General features: G+C 38.7%; 1 protein-coding gene across 1 annotated transcript in view; it reads right to left on the bottom strand.

The window, feature by feature from the left end:
• Positions 1-324: 324 nt before the first annotated feature.
• Positions 325-24043, bottom strand: part of ROBO2 (roundabout guidance receptor 2) — a 444176-nt gene continuing 420457 nt past the window's right edge. The window contains exons 28-31 of the mRNA XM_075712688.1: positions 22824-22994; positions 15475-15735; positions 10857-11057; positions 325-440 (exon numbers count right to left, since the gene is read on the bottom strand). Coding sequence (XP_075568803.1) covers positions 325-440; positions 10857-11057; positions 15475-15735; positions 22824-22994 — 749 coding nt within the window. The remainder of the gene's footprint in view (positions 441-10856; positions 11058-15474; positions 15736-22823; positions 22995-24043) is intronic.

Below are 24043 nucleotides of genomic sequence, written 5' to 3' on the forward strand. Positions count from 1 at the left end.
GCATCGTAAAACTGCTTCCAGAAATGAGCACCCTGCAGCTATTAGAAGCTGCATGAGAATCACCAAATGTCAGCTTCATGCTCAACAACATTCAATTTAATAAATGGATTTAAGAAAGTGAACAGCATAAGATGCTTCAGAACACCCTTAAGACTACAATGATAATATTGAGTGCTTGAGAAAAAAAAGCAACCATTCACCGTAAAAAAAGGGGAGAATTTTGTGTCTCATTTTTGTTCCCTGGGACCAATTAAGAGCATTCTGACATTATTATTGTCAGCACTAGGAACAGCGTACGAATGATAATCAATTTACTGACACCTCCTAATACTGATGGTCAGAGGCCTGCACTGAGGACAGCCCCACATTGTTCTGGCTGTTAACATTGGGTTTTTTCTGAAATTTTCGTTTCTGAGACGGGTATTTACATTTATCCAAATCTAAAGAAAAAAATGGACAGTGGACAAAAGGAGTATTTCTGTGTACCAGATCCACAATGTGCTACAGAACTGGCTGGAAAAATATAGAAGAATTCTTTTTTGTCTTGAAAACTGTCGTTGAAATACTGTATGTCTTCTTATTCTCCCTCCCTTTTCTTTTCTTCTCCTTGCTCTCCACTCCCATGGCGGCTCCAGCTCTGAGTGTGACAGGTGAGGTGAGAGGTGCCAGGGATGTCAGCAGACACAAAGACATCCCTGCACCAAATATTTCCTGGCTTATGCCAAACAGATACCAAAGGAGAGGAAACCTCAAATACTCACTAAAGGATGTTGAGTTTACCTCACTTTTATTAACCTTTTTTTTTTTTCTTCTCTTTGCAACAGTGCTGCTACTGCTAGAAAGGCATGTAAGACTTACTTGTCCCACAAAAGTCCATATAATGGTCCAAGCAGGAGTTTCTGACCAGAGCAACTCAGTTTCAAGTGAAATTTCTTCACCCAGACAGCTCTACCAGGAATATTACAAAATGCTGTAATTCTATGATCCAATTAATTAACGAAAAAGTAGCTGCATAAGTCTGAAAGGTTTTACCCTCAGCTAAAGTGCAAGGGTACTTACCAGATCCCAGAGGTCTAGTACTTTTACCATTAGTTTCCAATTAACTAATTGACATCAGTTTCTACGAAAATCATGCCTCCTAAATCCCTTAATGAAATCAGAAGTGTAACATATCAGCAAACAAAACCTGAAATCGGTATCTGTTCTCTTTCATGGGCCTGCATAAGACAGTAAGGAATACAAAAATACGGAAAGGGTTGTTCTTTGAATATTCTTAGTTAGCAATAAGTGCTTGTGAAAACACTTAGGATTTGGGTAACTCCCAAAAGACCCAAAAGCACATATGGACTATGACAGAAGGGAATTCAAAGCCCCATGTTTGGAAACGGGTTTTTACATACACAAACATTCAGGTACAGAAAATCAGAATATGTTTGAATGTCCCAGAGCTGTAAGGTACACAGAATAGAAAGGCAATTCTTTGATGGGCAAAAATCTGCTACTACACTACAGAGATTAGCCTGGAAATGAATACTTTATCTTGCTTAAAGAAGAGGCTAAAATTTTACCACAGATTTCAACAGACCCAAGATTTACTCTCAGGTTATCACTATTCAGAGTCACTTACTATTTTAGATGTTTTAAGGTACATTCCTGTGCTGCTATTAATACCTGCAGATTGACGGAGAGAATCACTTATGGCACAGTAGACACGGGTGGTGACACATGGCCATAATCCTTCTGCAACTGTGATCATTCACCCTGAGTTTCTCAGGCTCTGCATACAGGGCTTGAACACTCAAACTCAGACTCATCAATGGCTCTCCCTTGCTTAGAAATGCTCTAAAGGCACCCAATGACCTAGTTTAAACTTAAACCTCATATTCCACATAGATCAAACATAAAAGTGAACTAGTCTAAATCTCTCTGTTTGACATGTCTAAGACAGCTTTCTGGGCAAAGAACAAGAATAGAAAAGCCTCATTATATGTCTAACAACAAGGGAGAAAATATTTAGATGAAGCTTATGCCTCATGGGAAAAAAGAAGAGAAGGAAGAAGGGGTGGGTAGGCTGAAGCTGGGGTAGTTTGAAGCCTGCAACACCAGAGTAAATGCAAAAGGTTTGTTTATCAGAATCTGCAATTCACTGGGAGATTTGGGGGACTGGGGAAGGAATGGCAGAGCGAGATTTCTTTTGAATACAAACTGGATTGGGTGCCTGTCATTTTAAGATTGGTAGCAGGGGAGACAGGTCTGCAGTAGCTCAGGAGGAGAAAGAGTTTCAGGCAATTGGTGATTAATTGTGCTCTGCTATGCCACATCTCTTTCTATTAAACCTTAGATAGCCAAATCTGTTTCCTAATTGTTTTTGTGTTTCTCAGTCTTCCTTTTGTCTTGCATAGGGGTAGGCAATTTCTATGCCATCAATATCTCATTAAGGGGCTTGGGATGTGAAATGCCTTGTTTTGTTTTTAATTTTGTTTTCCAGGGTTTTTGCTACATTTTATGACACAGCATTTTTTGTTTGTTTGTTGCGGTCCATTTATTCTCTGGCATTCCCTTTCCCCAGGTTATAGCTTTATTTGTTTCTTTGCCTGTTAGCACTCAAGGTGTATGTAAATTATTGTTACATGCTTCACCATCACTACCTATTGCTCTTCATTTCCCCTAATGACATTCTCATATGAATGATAGTGGCCTGCTCAGCTTGTACATGTGTAGAAAACAACTTCAACTCATCTGTGAGGTATTTTTTTTTGTCTTCCCCCCCCCCCCCCCCCCCCCTTTCCTATTGTGGTTTGCCTCAGACTTGTATTCATGAGGTAAGGAATACCGCTGCACGCTTTCTGCCTAGGGCAAAATCCTGCTGCCACTAGTGCAAGTAGCAGCTTAGAGGAAAAAGGAAGGGCATTCACACAAATAGCTAATCAAAGTGTTTTTAATGATACTCATTAGGAAAGAAATTCATTAACAAGCCAGCACATGAACATTCCCTGAAGGGAGAGTGATGTTATTGGTCACATCAAAGTCCCACCTGACTAACACCTTTATTGCTGTTAATAGTAAGGCCAAGTTAGCAGCAAAATCAGTCGCATTCAGTTCCCGCTAAGGAAAAAGTCAGCAAGTATGGCCATTGAAGCTGGATCAATTCTGGTTTACTAATAAGAATGGCTTTTCAGCTTTTCACAGGAATGTGTAGTTTAGCACTCACCACTGAGGCTTTTGAATTCATACATTTTTACATCTCATTCTCTCCCCTGCTCTTTCTCTCTCTACTTTTTTTTTGGATACCTCTGACTATGCCCACATTGGTGTCCATGGTAGTGGTGCACACACCCTCTCTGTGCCCCAGTCCCATGGCACTGCAAACCTCTTTGCAGTGGATGGATGGATGGATGGATGGATGGATGGATGGATGCCGGTGCCCCTTTTTGAGCAGAAGTCTGCAGAAGGCAACTGCATCGCAAGGTGCAGTGGGGAGCCATGCTAAACTTCAGGCAGATCGTTCACCCAGACAAGGCACCAATCCAGGCACACCAGAGCTTACACCTACTACTCAGGATAGACACAGCCTCTGCACATCAGAGCCATTTCCAACTTGCAGCCATATAAGCCTTTTTTTATGCTCGCACCATTACTTACCTATAAAAGGGACTCTCTATTTTTCTGCCAACTCATTTCTAGAGATTAGTATTGGTATCTTGGGATGCTCATTTGCTCTGTAAAAATTAGGTTTTTAAATAGACTGAACCAGAATTCTCACTTTTATTGCACTGCCCTGATACAGTAGAGCTCAGTTATTAGAACAAATTGGAGCAAGCCGCTTCCTGGTTGTTATACCCACATAATTACTACAGGCTGATACATGAAACCATGCTTCACTCTTATGCTTAGAGGCGAGATCTCCATTTTGCAAGGACAGAGCAAGTTCTATTATGCATTTTGCTGCCAAAGGAGGTCAATTAAGTTTAATTGGTTCTAATTAGCACTTGCTCAAGCTGTTATATTCTTTACCTGCATCCGAGTGGCTCTCCAAGTGCAGCACAATGGACTCCTGCTTTTGAACACAAACGAGAATTACTAATGGCATCCTTGAAGGCAAAAGATGCACCGATCAGCATAAATGGGGAACAAATATCAGCACAAATAGTAGCAGGCCTTTTTAGAAAAAACCCACAAACATTTCATCCCTGTCTGGCTTTGATCAATTGAACTGAATGCAACTGTGCACCTTGTTGTTGAATGTTATAACATGGAAAGTACACAAATGTAATTATTTCTCTACCATAACTTCTTTACAGCTGAAAGAGAAGTACTGGAGAATGGGAGGGATGAAGGGAGAGTGTAGCAGCTCTGAAGAAATAACTAGGTCATTTCAATGGTAGCTAAGACAAAATACCAAGAAAAGGAAAAAAAAAAAAAATCCCCAAATGTGTACATCTGAAATACTTTGTTTTCTAGGATTTCTGAGGATTGTTTTAAAAGGTTTGTGTTTAAATGGCAGGTTTGGTTTATTGGTTGTTTTTGGCGGTTTTGTTTTTTTTTTTTTTTTCCATTCTGCTGCAGAGAGAGGAACAACCTCACTTGCCTAAATGTCGGTGTAAGCCATTTCAGTCCTCAGGAAGCCAGCCAGTGGTGAGAAGCCAGCATTGAACTCAGGATGGCCTAAGACAGACTGAATGAGGAATCAAATGCCAGAAGAGATGCTGGAATGCTGAGGTGTGCTCTAGGAACTTGGTTTCTGCTGGGTTCTTCCTGGATGTAGCTACACAGTTAAATAAAGACAGGCTAGAGAGCAGTCTAGTTCTCATGCCAACACTAGAGCTCAGAGCTAGCTCTCCCCAAAATCCCCGGTCTACATTCACAGCACATAGGCACGGCCCTACATCTCCTCTGGGTCCCATGAGATGTCTCTAAGTCATACCTTATTTCAGGTGGAGGACCGGTTGGCAGGGCAAGAGGTCAGACTGAAGCAGAAGCAGGGAACAAGCTAGAAACAGCAGAGCAGATGTTTGCGATCACTGCTCTACTGTGTTCCCTGGTCTCCTCTTAACTAATAGGGCATATACCCAGGCACTCAACGCATGCAGAGCATCACCACCGCACCTCTTTTCCTCTTGCACCTGCCATGCCAGGCACCCCAGTTCCAGGGGATAGCAGCAACGCTGAGTACACAGACCACAGCAGGACAGCACTGCGACAAGGGTTGGGGAGAGTGGTCCCAAAACGTGAGACTTGCCTGACTAAGTGGTCTCATTGTGAACCACCACAATGCCTAAATCACTGGAGACCTTCCCTGCCTTGAAAAAATCTCCATCCCTGGTGAAGTACCCTGCCTCTACATATGTGATGCCTGACAAGATGCCTAGCGAAGGCATCCACTGAAACCCGCTGAGCCTGAAGCCACCTGTGCTTCCCAGCTAGAGACTGCTGGGGTGCGAGCAGCCAGGGCTGGGGGCTCGTACACCCTGAGCATACTCCAGTCCCACTGGCTTGGATTAACCACACATTTAAAGTACCAGATTTAGTGTCCCAAGGATCGAGGCCTCCTATGGACTTTGGCTAATTTATTTTGGTATGGAAACCAAAAGCATTGAAGCTTATATGTATTATCAACAGTTCAGAATTACATGCAAAACTGTAGTGGACTTGGCTGATTCTAAGGCAATGTATGTGTTCCTTTTTTTAGTGTTACTCTTTGCCATCTTTCCTGCTGTTTGAATGTACCTCCTAAATGAATTGGCCATCGCCCACATGGTTTTAAAATATAATTTATTTTTAGCTAATGTGTTCCCGATAGACGGAACAAAACATGCGTTAAAAAAATAAGAATGAAATTAAAAAATCCTCCCCTCAGCAAACAAGTTCCCCCCAATCTTTATAAAAGAAGGCCAACTCTTTTCCTTCTAGTTCCCCTGCTAAATTTCCACAAGGCCATTAATCATAAAAACCCCAAACTGCATAAATTGTAGAAAAGCCACAGGAGCTGCCTATATTTTTTATAAAAAGAAAAAGTTCCTGCCAGAATCTCCCCCAACCTGATTACCTTTCCTCTGTCACTTGTGAGGACTCTTTCTTAGCCTTAGTACACACCTTCTCCTGGCTGGCAACGTACAGGCTGAGGCAAGCATAAGCCACCGTATTACTATTTCAAACAGTCATGTCTTCCTTTTGCATTGGTGTATAGTTAAACCAGTATACTTAAAACACTCCATGCTCCTTTTCTTTTGCACTTTTCCCAAGGAAAGATGTTTCAGTTGTACTTCAGGTGACAACCAAAAGTTACTCAAAAGGTTTACTGACTTGGATAAGGACTTGAGAAACAATAAACAACAAAAAAAGAAATGTCTGTCGTTTGCATCACTGAAATGGCTGCCCATACAGCAATACACCACTGAAGCACATGTAACAATTTATTATTTGGTCCTTCATCCCTCCTGTACTTAAAATTGAGCATATAGTCAATGCAAAGATTGAGAAAAATTGACCTAGCATCTATCTATACGTTCTGGGGATATTCTGTACTGGGTTGGCAGTAGCTCCACCAGTACAAAACCCCAAGTCCAAGGGTTCAGACCAACTGAACACAGGTTTTACATGTCCACTGCTTTAAGGGCTTTACGCAAAGTAAGCTATGCACTTGCAGTCCTCAGTGTACATTGAGATAGTATGTCTACAAATGGAGGATCTATCACTAGAATAGCTGTAGCAGTGTCATTACATTGGTACAACTATTCCCAATATAGAGAGGACCTTAAACAGAAATCCTTATGACAGGCAATGTTTACCACTGGCCGATTTATAAGACAGCTGTTAGCTTAGTTCAAAAATCAGCATATAAAATGTTCCTTGTTACTGTAAGTGGACAGTGATGATTATAGCTCAGTCTATGTTATTATTGCCTGATTTTCCCAGTTTGGGTTTTCACATATTGACTCCTTACTCGAGATCTTTTAACATAGATTTGAAAGGTGAATATGTTTTATTTTTTCCCCAGTAAATATACAATACACACTTCAACAGTACTATTAACCAACTTTTTATGCCAATCAAACTTTGCTGCACTAACGATACCAATGAAACACATTAAGAGATCATACTTTTTCGTGAACAAACTGTAGCCAATAAACAGTTTTTTAAAAAAACAAATTAAAAAACAATTCTAAGTGCTGCCACAACATCCCTTTTCTTTAAACACATTATTCACATTAAATGTTTTCAATTTTTTAAAAAAAGAAGAATATTTCTTTTAAAATAGTAAATTAAATGGCATTTTTAAAAATATGTACTGTGGTTCATTGGAAGTACACTGTATAGAAGAGAGAGGGAAAAAAAAAAGAAGAGACATCACCTGTAAGATAATGGAGACACTTTGCGATACACAACAACACCTTATGTAATACTGTAAGCAAATTATTAATGAACAAAAATGTACAGAAGCAGATGGACAAGTTAGTGAATATCATGGTACTGCACAGCTTTAATACTGACACACACTTACTTTCCAGTGGAAGAGATAAAACACATATTTGAAAGAATTGGGATGGCTTTATCAATGTCTAATGATACTGAATTTTGAATAGAATATAGTGAGTAAGGTGTTCCACCAAAGCTCAGCACAAGCTTTCGAATTAAAAGGAAAAAAAAAAGCTACTGGTGACTGAGTTAAACATTTTCCAGAGAATTAAATTTCAAGTGTACCCTGAATAGTCTTCTCTTCATATGGTAATACCAAAATCAAAAACATACATATGTAAATATGATGCCTTCTTTATCTTGCTTGAACATTTTTGCACATTTTTAAGTAATGTTTTTAACTATAATGGTTTAACAAGTAGGAGAATTACATATATTCATTGTTCACATATATAAATAAATGCATACATTTTCTTCTCAACTTTTTTGGTTTGTAACCTGCTAAATAACAGTCTTGACCTTAAGAAAGTTTACCTGCATTTTTTTAATATTCAATAGTGCTGAGTTATAGTTGATGGCTGTAGTGTTTTATCTTATCATGGAACAAGTTAATGAAATGAAAAGCAACACATATTTAGCATTGTAATTTACTTTTCTAAAATTCTGCCATTACTAAAAGTGTTCTTAATACTGGTGAGCTCCAAGGCAATATATAAAACAACATAGACTGGTTATACGAAAAGGGTATTCAAATGGAAACTTGTGTTCATGGTCAGATAACTAACAGAAATAAGCTGTAGGATGCAATAGTTAAATTAAGCATCAAATGAGTGGGCTATCCACATACAATATTCTAAGAAAAGTTTGACAATTTACTCATTGAGATTTGAGAGGTACAGAAGATTTGGACAAAGTCATGAAAACTAATGAAGAGACAGGATGCTGTCATTAATGTCCACTTACAGAGTTTGGTTTATTCAAAAAGTGTATAAACATGCGTTATTTCCTCATCATCGTATGGTTTGAAGCCACTCACTAAAACACAGGTCAAAGATTTTCTTTGCTTATATCCAACTTTTTGGATGTATTGTATTGCCAGAAATGTACTTAATGCAAGCCGAAAATAATTTGACCATTGCTTTCCTTCCAAACACTAAACATTTTACTACAAATTTAGTGGATCCCGCTTTAGCTCTCACAGACTTCAGGTAACAGAACACAAAGGTTTGTTTAGACTGCATCAGAACAATTAATGTCATGAATTTCAGTGGTGCAGCTCTATCCTCTATTGTACTGTACATGTATTGGAAAGATGAAATACGATACTTTGACATTTCAATTTTTTGGAAGCAGCCTGAATATGTCTTAATAATAAATCGTATCCTTAACTACTTACTAGGTATTCCTTGAGTTTATATTGTTTGTTTCTCCTGGGAAATCTGTCTTATATTTTGGGTTGGAGAAATTAATGGTAATAATTCTTTTAAAACTGCAATACAAAAACAGCTTTAGTGAAACACCTTAAGTTCTTTTGTTTGTAGCAAGGCTTGTTTTTCTTCCCCTTTACTTAGTGGCATGGGATGGCTAAAAACAGATACTAAGGGCATCATTCTAGTGAAAGGGTCTAGGCCATCTCATGCTACCTTTAATTTTCATATTCACTCTTTAATCTCACACTTCCGACTTCTGACCCCTTCTTAAATAGGAAGAGCAACTATGTTGCTTGCTTTTAAAAGATTTAAATGTCTCTAGTTTCTTCACTGACATCAGTTTTGCCTGTTACTTTCTCATTTCTACACCCCAATGGAAAACCACCTAACATACTCCTTTACATCCAGCATTATCCAAAGTAGCTTACAGTACGTAAACCTTCACACATTCAGTCTCTTTTTTTCTTCATGTCATGAGGAGTAGAGTTTTGTGCTTATCACCAAATAAAATTGCAGTGCAAACTTTAAACATAAAAGTTACACAATTAAAAGTTAATATATGGCACCACAGCCTATTAATTCACATATAGTACAACAGACCAATAAAAACAGACATGAATATGAACATAGCTAAAAAGAAGGTGAGCTTGCATAGCAATGCAACAAAAGAAATTATATACAGAAGGAAATCCTTTTCATCCTGGAAGGTGATTTTTTTTTTTTTTTTCTTTCTTTTTTATATGCTCCTGACAAGGAATAGTTTAAGGTGGATGGTGTATTAAAGAGAAGAACACAAGTAAAGTATCTGTGGGATATGTGTGGCTGTGTGTCTTTACATTGCATTTACAGTTCTTTTAATAGTACATAAATAAAGAAAATGTTCATTGCACTGTTTAGTGTCATCACTTCCATGAGTTCAGACCTGATGGTCCATCAGAGCAGCTTGCAATGTGTCTTCTCAACTACTCTATAGAGAGAAACAAAGAGAGAGAAAGAGGTTGTAATATGGAGTAAAACCACAAAACAAAGCCTATGGCAATATTACTGCAGCACAGGATGCTGAATATTATTCAATGGGTTGGGAGAAGAGAGTTAATTCCTTCTATGTTGAAAAGTGATGGATGCTAAAACTCAGCACTTACCAACACCGTATCTGAGGTAGCACATTTCAGGGTTTGTGGATCACCGTTAGCTCGCTTACAAGTTACTGGGCAGTAACTGTCAGGAGGTACTGAGGGTCTGACTGCAGCAAATTAGGAGGCAGGCATGCCAACAGCTACATTGCCTTTACTAGGAAACATACCGGTATGCCTGAGCTAGCTGGGATGTTGATGTACTACTTCAAACAACACAGTCGAACCTTTTGGCGTCTAGTACCACCATCACATACACAGCATTAACATGGTTTTATACAAGGTTTAACAGATACTGAGTGATAATAGGAAAAAAGTTTGGAAAATAATTCCCCTGGCCTGGGAAGTTGAAGTAAGGCTTGGGATATACAACTGAATAACTGGGCCACACAGTTGAAAAAACAGGACCTCCATCTAAGGTCAAGAAGAGCAGAATACTGCTCATCAAGCAGCAGAAAGTTAAGGACAAGGCATCACAAGCTTGCCACCATGCCCAACAACTTCAGCACCCTTTTCATTCACTCCTCTGAGAAAAACTGCCAATGGCATTTCCAAGACAAACACGCTACACTTTTCCAAGAAAATTCTAAATTACTAGTATGTCTTTTCAATTTTCCCAGTGTTTCACTAGCACTACACACTGAAAGACGTACTATGTACATAATATTGGCATGACTTACAAAGATTTGAACTTGTCCAAACCAAAGAACAGAAGGGCTTCATGTGTTTGTCATCACAGGCAAAACACCTCAGAAGGCAAAAAGATCTGGGTAAAATTTAATCTGATTATCACACTCAACTTGCTCCTCTCTTTACAACAGATTTATAATTTTTCCCTTTTTGTCTATTTGAGAGTTTGAACTGTAGCTAAACTTACATAATTCACCAGTAAACTGTCCTTGACTGTTTGATCCCACATAGCCTACATCGAGAAGGTCACTGGTATTGCGTTGGTGACCTCCTCGCAAGACTTCACCTTTTCTAGGTCCGGTTGATCCTTTAGAAGAAGCTGTTCCTGAAGAGCTGTGGCCGCCAGGGGATGGGAAGTTGGGTTTACTATATGGTACGAGTGCCTCTTCTAGAAAAGCAAAACAAAACAAAACAAAATAAATACCAAATAAATACCTATAAATAGGAATAATCAAGCTATTCTTATATAGACATCATATTCATTCCTGCCCTCAGATATCTGTCTTTTGTCTTGCTTTACAAGATGGCAATTTTACCTAAGAAAATACACAACTCACTGTTGTATCCCGCAGACAAAGAAACCAGCATGAATTTAATCTTGCTTTCATGTAAACTCCTAAGTTATTTTGTATTAATTATAAAAAGTCTAGATTCATTACGAAGTAATAGATCATGAATCATAGATACTTTAATAAAAATAGATGCACATACAATTTCCAAAACAATGCAGCTATGATTAGATTTTTGCTTCGAGCCTACATGAATGTGCTTTTTCCTTTTATTTAGCTTAAATTATGGTAACATTACCTCAATCAATTTAGATAAAGAACTACAATATTGGCTAATTTAATTAGCTTCCAGCAGCTCAGTAATTTCGAATGATGCAAAGTACACTGAAGAATTTTTTAACTGGTTGGGAATTACATTGGAAAATATTATATTATACATGATATTAGTAGTTTTAATATTTGGGGTGAGTAAATCTTCCTGCAGCTTGTTTCATGGACCCTTATGAGCAAAAGGCTTACTTTTGCTCACTTGGCCTCTTTGTGAAGACCTGTAATAATGAACTGCTTGTGAGAGCAGGATTAATACCAATAAAGCACAGGACTGTATGTCTTCAAATAGCATGAAGTAAAACAAGACATCACATCTGATTAGAGTTTCCGGGAGATATTGTCGTAACGACCCTAACCTAAGAAGCAAAACAGCAGCACTGTTTTAACACTGAAATAGAAACACTATTTTATTTCTTTGCTGTGCATGATCCACTTTTGCTGTCTCAGAACTTGAAGAAAGAGACCTTGCTAAATATAGTTTGATTCAAGAAAGAATATGAGTATATACACTTAATCTCAAACATGGGGATTGTCTCTTCTGAAATCAGTGGGATATCTCCTGCTTGAATCTTACATTTTTTTTTAAAGTGAATCTGGGCTGAAAGGTTTTTTTTTTATTTCACTTTTCCCATTGTCGTCACTCTTAAGCAATCTGATGAGGAGAAACAGACTTTCTTTGACAGAGGGCAGAAAAACAGAAAGAAAAGTAGGTGGGGATGGTTGGAGAGAAAGAGGAGATAAAAATGTTTTTATTCACAATGAGAACCAATTTGTGGAAGAAACCCAGGATTTCATTCTTTGTGCCTACTGCCACAAGTGAGTAGGACACGGGAATTCCCCTTGTGATCTGCTATTGAACAGAACCCGTTTGTAAGGTAAATCTGTTGCAGAAAAGGGCAGGCAGCTGACTTCTTTCTCTGCCAGAGAATCTCCCTCTGGCCCTGCCCAAGGGACCAGAATATTTGCGCTGCAGGACGTAAGGGCATTACCAGTGTTTTGTGCTATGACCGTGTGCTGTCCTTGTCAAAATATAAAGAAACGCTTAAAAGACATAGTAAAATGGCATTTAACAGTCATAGCTTCCCAAATTATGTTACTTTTTCTTTATATATCAAGCCCTAACAATAGAATCAGATGCAAACCTGGTTTCCAAAGCCTGGCTAAAATACGGAACAGCTTGCATTAAGGTAGCAATAAAGCAAACAGCATAAATCAGTTTAGCAGAAAGCTGGATACATTTTTAAAGGATGGAAAGAAAAGTCACTAGCATTGCAAAAGAGTTTGAAGATGACATATATGGTCAATTGATTTGTTTTTCTAGTTTGTGGACTCAGGATAAGGCCTCCTTTGGGTTCAATGAAATATTGAGAAAAAAAGGACCATGAATAAATATAAAGTGCATTATCATTATAGAGCATATGGCGTGTTAAATTATCTGTGGTGCCCTCAGAAATAAATGCAATCCATAAAAAAAGCAACTGTGACATAAAATAAAGGCTAAGTTTTTCACAACATTCTAGCATATTAAAGGTAGTTGTCTCAAGTCCTTAGAATGGGCTCATATTTACTAAACGCTCAAAACAGTGCCCCATGCCCCAGACCTGCAAAGAATATGGGGAGGCTTTGGTGATGCCTTTCTCTTTGAAATACTGAGCTTTTAATTTGAAGATATAATTCTAGCCACTGTGAAATCAGGATATATCGTGTGTAGCAATGTTTCTATACCCCATAAGATAACCATAAGGCTTTTAATGTTATCAAAACTATTGTAACTTCATCTACCACTACTTTCTTTAGCATAGCTGAGAATGTCGTATTTGATGTGCTGTAACTGTGGTTCCACAATGAAGCCATTGGCAGGAACTCAGTGATCTTGTTTATACTGAAAGCAACTGGTAGAAACACGGTTCCCAGAATTTGGTATTTTTATTCTATTCAAGTTCAAACCAAAGGTCTTGCTTTCAAAATTTCACTCACAGCTTGGTAATATCTGAATGAAGCCCCCTAAGCAGCAAAATAGCTATTTCCTGGAAGCTGATAGCTAATAATAACTCCTTTTGGAAATATATTGAAAACTGGGACAGAATAGATTTCCAGAGATCTTTGACATTAATAAAGGAAAAGGGAAGAAGCACAATTACTATTATTTAAACCCCCAAATTTAGTAATATAAACAAGCATCACACACAAGAGTAGCCTTTTTTAAATCTACCAGAGAAAAGAATACAGAGCAAGAAAGCTGTAGTGCAAGAAGCTGGGTTGAGAATACAGAGAGAGAGATATAAAGCTCTGGCCCACCTTGTGCACAAACTTTATGAACCCCTCTCACCAGGGTGAAACTGTAATATCTCCTAGAGGATTTGCATAAAGAATATGCAATTGCTGTGGTCATTCTGAATTTGACAAGAACAAGACACCTGTAATCACTCCAGCCCTAAATTCAATGCTCGTGTAGGGCTCTGGAAGTGTCAACATCAAATTCTTTTTATTTAAAAATGCAAGTCCTGCAGGATGGGAATATTACAACTGTACACCCTCTGTATCACAGAATAACTGACAACTTCTATTTGTACACTTATGAAGCAGAGGAAAAGGAGGGGAGTTCTTACTAACCAGGTCAGAGAAGCATTCTTAATAGTAATTTACAAAAAACTGAGATGTATGAAGTATATTCAGGATATTTTCTATGTGCTTGTACATCTTGTACATTGTAATTAAAATTGCCATTTCACCAAGTAGCATGAATTTCACACACTATTTTTAAACTGCGACTTCACATCATCATTTCACAATATGAACAACCACTCACTTGTTTATGCAGCTGAAAGATTAGGGGGTTTTAACGGTACAATTATTGTTATTTTAAAATATGGATTGTATTTAAAATATTTACATTTTAAATATGAGTAGCAATATTTCCTAGGAGGACTTTATTCAGTAAATCCTGCCCCAATGACAAGTTTGCCTGCATATTACTATTTTTTTTTAGAATGTCATTGATATTAGTGTGCTAGATTATCAAGGAGCATTAATAGTAGAATAAAATCAAGGAAAAAGATGGATAATATGAGTATCTCCAGTGTTACTGTGGGAGCTACATACATACTTGAAGAAACAGTGTAGACCTACAGAAAGCTCCACATATGGTACACTTTTTTTTTTTTTAATCTTCTTAATTGTCCTCTTGTATCACTTTAATCAGCACTGGGATAACATGATTAGTGGGTTTAAGAAAATACCCTAGTAAGGGGACCTGAAACAGCAGCTTTTACTTGAGGTCAGGCTGAGAGAAGGAATCTGTGAATTTTGTAGAACTACAACTCCAGCTCAGCATTGCCTCCTGCCCACATTTTTATAGACTTGAAATCCATAAAGTCAGCACTCGGCAATGAGCAGGTCCTGTATAAAGGTGAAAACATGCGCTGTCATCTTGCTGGGCCTGAGAGATGAATATTACTTTGTCATATCTTTGAATAAGGAGAAGACTGTTTTAAATACAGCTGGAAGGAATGCCAGTAGCTCAGCAGGATGAGCCTTCTTGCAGACATGCAAAAACAACTGCAGCCAATTTAGAAGCAGGTTGAAAGAACTAGAAAATACGGCCCTATATGTATAAATAAATACATCTAACAAAATACTCTAAAAATCTGTTTCTCCTTCCCTGCCTGCCTGAAACTGTTCCTGTTTTTTCCACCGCTATGCTCGACAACATTGTTAATTGCCAAACCGCTGTAAAGGATGCACAGAGTTAGGTGCTAATGAGATTTTGTTGTTGCAGGAGGGCAACTACTTGCATTGCAAGGTCTCATTTCGCTTTGCCTGTTCTTATTTTCCAGTCTGAGCCTCACCAGTGCTGGCACAGAGGGACATGAGGTGATCCTAGACTCCTGCCAGATACAGAAAACCTCAGCTGAGAAACGTCAAGAAGCCGTCTGCATTGCCTCGGCTGGTGCAGCGCACACACACCTGATCCGAAGGCTTGTTTGTGTTGGGCTTTCCTGAAATCCTCTTGGCGGTCTGTAGAGCTTATCCACTCCTGGGTTTGCCGCTGCCACTCTAATGACGTCCTAGCTTGCCGGTCCAGGGAGCTCTTTGTTTCATCTATGTTCGGTGCATGCTGCCTCTCAAGAGAGCTTCCTTTCCTCTCTGCCGAGCCTCCACGCTGGCCGGGGACTATTTGCTGCCTTAAACCCTGACCAGGGGGTGGGTCGGGTGGTGGTGGAAGATCTAAAAAATGTGAATAAGATTTAGATAAACTACTATTTTAATTGAAACAGAAGGTCTATTTGATGCTGAAAAGAAAAGTCCCTTGCAAATGGCACGAATCACTTCATTTGCTGATTTTAGAAAGAGGAAATTTCATGTTAATCAGAAATGTGTTTTCACCTTCCGCTAGTCTTTTACTCGGGTTACTGTGTTGCTAGCTCTTTCTAACTTCCATAAAGATCAATAGACTGCGAGCCCTGACTTACGTTTCTAAGCATGGGATTTATTTTCTGTGGGGTATACTCCATCTGGCTCTTTCAGTAACAGCAAGCAATTAAGAAAGGCTATGAAAAACTGATCTGTGCCAGTTGACAGAGTAATTTCCCCCTATCATATTGGGCCTTGGTTCATCACCTCCATTTTTGGGCTTCACTTTCAGCTTGCGGCTTAAACTCAAATTCTAAATATACAACTTTATCAAAATGCATAAAATTCCACAAAACTTTGGGGAAAAATTGTTCACAAAACCTCCTGTCATTGAAAAAGCATCAACACATCTGTGAAAAATGCATGTTTAAATGGAACCATCAAACAACAGGTGAGCATTTTGTTCAAGCACTATTTGAAAGTTCAGCCAGAGCTAGATAGAGTCTTCACAGACAAGAGGATGGCCACTCTTAAGTTTAGCAGTCTTGCAAATATAACCAAACAAAATACAATTTCAGCTGAACACTGAAAGATGCTTGCCTGGTCTCTAACAACTCTTATTCTTTTCCAGTTCATGATTTAGACTGCTAAGATGCTTGTAGAATTGAAGATCAAGCTTCTAATCACATTTGTGGAGTCAAAAGTACGTTTTGTTTATTAGTCCTTTACCCAAGATAATTATAGAATATGGATAATTATAATTCTAAATGTAAGATCTTCCTGCAAACTATATGACAGACTTAAAATAGTCCATAAAAAAAAAAAAAAATCGAGAAAGGAAGTGCCTTTAGTATTGTAATAAAACTCTCCCATATAGGATACCTGTTTTATATGAAGAACACTTGTTGATAATTCTGGTTTTGAGCAATGCATAGCCCAAATAAATCTGTGTAGCCCCACCAACTTCACTAAACCTATGTTAGTTTACACCAGATATGTGTCTGTCCTGCTTTCCATTCTTTTGTACCTTACAGTGTTGTCAAGGTTTGTCAAGGAATTGAACTTGGCTCAAAAGGCATGGAAAAGTAAACCTTTGCTTTGCCTGCAGGAAAGTCTCCTGTTTATAACTCTAGTAAAACTGAAATTAGTTTTATAAATTTGTGAGGAGGCCTTTGGAGTGAATTTATTTTGAAGGCTGTAATCCAGCTTTATATAATGCTACAGACTTTTTTCATGTCCTTGCTGTTAGAGGTGATACTTTTATCTCTGACATGGGGCAGAAATGCTTCCAAAGTTGCTGAGATGTCATTCCAGTCAACATTGTCTCTTACAGATAAATGATGATGTGTAGGTTATTTGTGTCTACAAGGGAAAGAAGTTGTATCTGACGTTGCTCCTGTACCTTTGTTCACAGCTGAAGTGCTATACCCCAGATTAAGATATCTATCTTCTGGCTAGAACAGCCTTATAATAATCTGTCAGCGAGCTTGGTGTATGCTTTATGTTCAGCACTAATTTATTTGAGAAATTTTTAGTTATGAATATAGACCTGACCTTTCATGACAATGACTATACTTGAGTTACTGTAGGTGGAAGCGGGAGGGTATGGGAGCTTGCCAATGTTAAAATTGCTTTATAGTGTTGGCTTCAAAAACGGCATTTCGTATAATTGATTTTATTGCAATCATAACCAGTTAATGTACAGAACCACAACACTGGCATCTGCTTATGCAATCTGAAATAGAGATTACTGAAGTTGTGATTTATAAGCACTTTATGGAGATGCATTAAATCCAATAAACACAGTCATAACATGACATCTGACAATGCAATTTTCCAAGATAAAATATTTACTGTTCAATATAAACAAAATTTTAAAGTAGTATCATAGCAAAAAAAAAAAAAAAGTTAAAATTACTGCAGTATTAAACTTCTTAACGCACAGTACCCTTCTTCAGAAATTGCCATCTAATAGTTGTTACTAATTAGATACTGAGAAGGAAAGAAGGTTTGTACTTAAACTGTACTGCATGTTCCAGAGCTAGCTGCAACTCCTGGAATTACTGTAGACTTATGCTGCTGATCTACTGTTAACCTGATTCTTGCTTTTATCCATCTGCAAAATGGGCAGAATGATTGCCTGATGCATAGAAGTGAAATGAAAAAACATGTTTGTAAAGTTCTTTGGGTGTTTTAGACCCGTGGATGAGTTGAAATCAAAAATAAAATTTAGCTTCTGATGAAGCTTCACACAATTCTAGAAGAACTATAGGTACTACAGAATTAATGCAAGCTGGCTCCAGCCTGAGCACAGACTTACTGAACTGTGTTAGATGTGTCTGAGAAGATCTGTAAGAACGGTTACTAATTCTAGCTAACCATCACCTGACTAAACTGTTTGCTTTTTCACCTTCTTACTCAGGTTGATTGTCACAGTAACACCTACCTTTCCTTTTTAATAAAAGAAGCTGGAAGAGAGCTTCATTTGCAAATGTGGCTTTTTATTTCCTCTACAGCTTAAATCCTGTAGTGCAAATCTTCTGCCTTAGGTAAATTACTAAATATGCTCTGTTATCTTTCCTGGGCATATATAAAGACCCCATGTATCTGGAGTCACAAGTTTCCTCCTCCAATGCCACAGAGAACAGTCTCTCCTCTCCTCTCCTCTCCTCTCCTCTCCTCTCCTCTCCTCTCCTCTCCTCTCCTCTCCTCTCCTCTCCTCTCCTCTCCTCTCCTCTCCTCTCCTCTCCTCTCCTCTCCTCTCCTCTCCTCTCCTCTCCTCTCCTCTCCCTTCCCAGCCAAACATGTCCATATTTGACTGTGCACGTGTCTCCACACACACTGGCTAGTATGCATATACCTGATAGTTAATGGTTGGCATTTCGGCTGCTAGTAAAGGGAGACCAGACAAGTTAGTAGTCTCCGTCCCTAACGGGGAGACTTATTACCACATAGAGGCAAGCCAACTCATTCCATCACGTCAATCACTTCAGAGAAGTTTTGAATCTAGAAATTTAGGGACTTCGGTAGGATTTTCAGTGAGGATACCCAGAGTGTTATCACTGATTATCACTGTACTTCCATCTAAATGACACTTATCTTCCAGGTGCCAGGTAAAACACCCACATTGAGCTAGTAACTTACTAGGCCAGTGGGATGTCATCCAGACTACCACTTGCAGCCTCTAATGGCAAAATTATCAAACTTGCAAGGCAATTTATAAGTGCACTGGTAGGGAGGTGATGGTCTTATTGATTTAGTAATGGAGGGATTGTGATTGAGAAGCTGTAGGACATCAGAGTGCCTGATAAGAGGCAGATGGATGTTTGGCCTGGGATTACTCTAGCCCTCCTTTAGAAGGAAGAGCATTGGCCAAATGAATCAGGCACCAGTCAAGCTTTGGCACAGCCTCTCATTATTAACTGGAAAAAGCAGCAAGTTACAGAACCAACAAGTATAAGGAAATCCCTTTCTACCTGTGCCAGTGATTTGTTTTCCTAGGGGTGATAATTACTATGACATTTAATAAGCTTCTGAACCACTTTCTAGCATCAGAAGGTAAGCATGTTCTCTACAGTGATCTACCTCAGCAAAAATTGATTTGTAATACACAATAGCAAGTCAGTAGCAAAGCTAATAGAATTCCTAAGTTCCAGTTCTCCTTTTTAACCCCTAACTATATTTCCCTTCTGCCTCCTCTCTGGGTTTTTTGAACATCATGTTCAACTAGGGAAGAGCTTTTAACTTCAGTCATGCAGTTACCATGCCACCACCTATAGAACAAATTCTACTGTTTAGCAATTCATTAATACATCGTTTCCAAGAAAACAAATTATTCCTTGAGCACTAGAACTAAAAATCTCCTATTTGTTTTTTAGGGTGGACTGTGAGCTGAGAATGAAGGTTTTTAATCATTTGAGGGATTCATATGGTATTCTTCTGGATTTGCTCTTGTCTCCGTGGTCTTTTAGGATGGGAAGTTAAATACTAAGTTGTACAGGAAGGCAGATGTGAAGACTCAATCTAGAGTCAGTCTCTAGAGGATTCTGACCTGCGTCCGAAGAAGATGAAGCAGCAGGCTTTTAGGGGATTTGTGTGGATTGCTGTCAAAAGTAAGCATGAAGTTGTACCCTCATATGCTTACAAAGTTGGGGATTGGTGTGCTACATGTTAAATATTACAGTTCCTTCAGTCTTTTGCACCATCTCACATGGTTACAGTTAACAAGGGGGAAGTGCTCAGGAAGTGTACTGGAAAGGTCAGAGAACAGACATGGCTGGAGCTTACTTGATCAACAAAAATTTAAAATTACAGATAACCAGTATGTGATGAGACTTAAACACAGGATGCTAGGCCTCATCCAGCTTGGGAATTTGAAGATGACTGACAAAGCAAGTATGTTGTCATATGACAAATCCAAGAGGAAGCAGTTGTAAGGGAATTGATTGGAGACATCTCAAAACCAGGAGAAAAAAATATCATGACACTTCCCACTGAAATCAGGACAGCCCAGGGCTGAAGAGACTGGCCTGGATTAGGGCTCAGAATTGCTGGATCTATCCCAGGTTCTCCCACTTGCTTTTTCTAACCATAGCTTAAGCGTAGTGGTATTGTCTCTCTTTGCAAAGTTCATTGCAATATTCCTCATAAAGCATCCAGTTACTGTTTTTAATTACTGTATACCAGAGGTTCCTAAATTCAGTTAGTTTACATACACCCAGGTGGCAGCAGCAATCTTTAGCTTCCTTAATTGACAAATGTTCTTTTGCAAATTTAGCTATGACTCAGACTTGCTGTTACACTTTCATGACTCATATTCAGTAAGAGTTGAAGTGGAAAAACTGTACAATTTTTGTGTGTTCCTGTGGTAAGAGAGGATGGGAAAGGATCCTCTATTACTCCAGGACATTATAAATTTTTGGAACATATAGTAAACAACTTTAACTAGGTTTATAACAGACTAATGCTAATCTAACAGTGTCCAAAAGCTGTTATGGATACTGCCTATGTCTGAGAGGTGAATTATTGAAGGAAATGGTATATCATTGGTCTTCAGACACAAATATATAAAAGAAAGTCCAATAAGATTAATATTGTATAAAGAAAAAATAAAAGACAATAGAAGATTCCTCTTTTTTTTTTTTTTTTTTAATAAATCTTAAAATCTGATCTCTCACCAGTTTAAAACAATGCCAGATTTTGTGATGGAGTCACTCCCTGAGGAGTCACACTTCCATCTGTCTCATGACCTGTAATTTTCTGGTATCCACATTATTGTTAAACATTTTTATAGGAATAGTATTCAAGAGCAGAAGGATTAAGGTCCCACCATACCGAGTGCAGTATAAACTCACATGTACACAGAATTCGTGGTCCAAAAGGCTCATAGTTCAGGGTGACAGGATATGCCACGCAAAAGGGTTGACTTGACGTATGCACAAAAAGAGTATTGACAGCACCGCAAGCAACCCACAATTTCCAGCTGCTATTCTCATAGACACCTCTATTTAATGGATCTGTATAGCAGGGAGGCCTCTGGAATATATCCAGAAGGGGAGGGCATTAATGTTTAAACTAATTCAGATCCATATGAGTGGAGTCTAAGCTACTTTAAGCTGTTTTCCCAAATAATGTGGTAGTGAGGATGAGCCATAATTTATTAATATATTTTATACATGTATCTGAGTAATAGCACATTATAAATAAACCAAACTAAATATACTCTCTATCAAATCTATTTATTACACTACCTGTCCAAAGAAGATAATGAAGAGAGTTGGACTTGATGATCTTTATGGGTCACTTCCAACTCGAGATATGCTATGATTCTATGATTCTCAAGTAATTTTTGCTAGAATAAGGAGGACGTTTATACTAAAATCTAAAGGTTTGGGTTTTTTTTTATTATTTTTATGTCTTCCCCATACACTGGAAGATTTGTCAAGATGTGCTTAAGATTAGGAGACAGACTCTCTGGCATCACACCCACTCCTGTGGTCCAGATAGTGTTATGAGAGCCACTGGGGCAGATAGGACAGTGTAGCTCTCAGAATTTCCCTGCTGTGAACACTGAAAGAGAGGTCAGCATGAGGAAAGTGATCATGTCTCCATCTGCATGGCATTACAGATATCCTTAGTCATTCCTTTACGCTGTTCTTCCATTTGCCTGCTTCTCCACTCTGATCATTTCAACACCTACAGGGGCCAGGCCAGAGATCAGAAGAAATGAAGGGGAGGTAGCCAGCCATCCACCTTCCTATCCAGTCCTCCTCAAGAAGTAACAGGCAGCAATTGCATCTTTTGCCAAACTCAAGAGGGGGTAGACAAAGATAATGGAAGACTGAGCTTAGTCACTAGAAGAGTAGAATAGACATGCCTGAAATTTCCAGATGGGAAGCAGTGATCAGAGAGTAGCGGAGATGTCAAAGAGGGAAACAAAGTCACTGAGGTCAGTGGATGTCAGGAATGAAGCAGCATGGACAAGACATGAGGCAGAATCATGAGAAAAGCGTGGCACGCATTGCTATAGCTGTTAGGTGGCTGTCAAAAACAGCACAAACAAATCAGGGCATTGTGGGACTTGACTTCTCCTTAGGAATTCATGCATACTGCTACTGCTGGTGGTGGCTACTTTCATTTTATGTAAAATTACCCACAGGCCATTTTTTTAATATCAACCCATGTGTAATGCAGTGATTTTTGGGTAAGATTTATATTGAGATCTGAGAAAACTTAAGGGATGCTAACGTGTTCAGAGCTGAAGCAAAGAAAAGCTCCTTGAAGACTCACTTAACCAAGCTCCACGCTGCTAGCATTGCAACATTGCTCATTGGCAACCTGGGGACCCCACTTCACCAAAGAAATAACTCATCATATTCCTTGAAAGATTGCTTTATGTTCTCCCATTCTGCACACCTGCTTGTTGCAGGGTATCATCAGGGACTTCACACCGCGACACTTACCGTCTGTTATTCCCTCCCTACGATGAGGCAAAGGGGGTTGATCCAACCGTCCTCCCTTGTGTTTTTTAGTGGGCCTCGGCCTCTGACTCTGATTGACAGCTGCACTGGTGTTGCTGTCAGTAGAAAAAGGACTGCTCGGCCGAGGTCTCTGAGAGGAAGGGTATGCTTTGCCTAAAAAAAAAGAGAAACCAGATGACAAAATGTTATTGCCTTGAAAAGGGCTGTTCTATTAATGTCTGTTCCAAAACATTAAATCTGGTCTAATTCTCAGAGGCAAGCAAGTGTCCCCTTGAGGTACCAACTGATGACAACTGCTTTAAGACACACCACAACAAGTGAAGTGAGAAACTTGGCATTCTTTTGTCTTTAACTTTTATAATTAAAATCATTCCATCTGTTGTGATAAAACTACTGTATGCCATGTAACTCTACCTGCTCTGTGTGCTGAACAGATGTGTCATAACAACTCCTCAGCCTTGAGAAGGGAAGGAAAACAGTTCTGCAATCATATCAAATTTATCTCCTCCTGCCTTCCACCTTCACATTTGCCGAGCCAGATTCTCATTTTAGGGGCTCCCATATGCGCTGTATATCTGGACTAACTCCAGTGAGATAAACATAACTGATTTTGTAAGCTATGTAGCAGTGTAGGTTTGTATGCTTAAGGGCGCTCTTTTCTCAAGAAATAAAAACGGGGGTATGTTTAAATGCTAAAATCTTCCTGTTCATTTTCAGTAGTTTTATATGTTAAGAAAATAATGTATTCTGACTGAATTTATTGCTCAAATTTATATATATATGTATATAGACTAATCAAGCTATGTGATTTCTCTTAAAAAAAAATCTTTGGTGCTGTTCTATGGAGCAGATCATTAGAAGCATCACAGCAGAAACCATAAGAGCACAGTTCACTTCCTCCATTCACTTCCTCTTATTTTGATATTTTTATTCAGTTAATTTAACTAGGCTTATTGTTTAATAATAACTGATGAAAACTAAAGATCACCATCTTTTACATTCTTTTTTTAATCTGTATGTCATTCTTGCCAAGTATCTTGGGGATGTTAACGTTTTAATTCATTTAGAACTGGCACTTAAAATTCTTACTTGTTTTAATCTTATCTGCAGCAGCAAATGTATAAGCCAGTCAGAACTTCTGCTCTTTCAGTGCTACTGTAGGCCCAAAAGGTGTAAGAGTTGATGGAAAGTGGCAAAATGGT

Source organism: Pelecanus crispus, chromosome 1, assembly GCF_030463565.1.
Source record: "Pelecanus crispus isolate bPelCri1 chromosome 1, bPelCri1.pri, whole genome shotgun sequence".
In the NCBI taxonomy this organism is placed as follows: domain Eukaryota; kingdom Metazoa; phylum Chordata; class Aves; order Pelecaniformes; family Pelecanidae; genus Pelecanus; species Pelecanus crispus.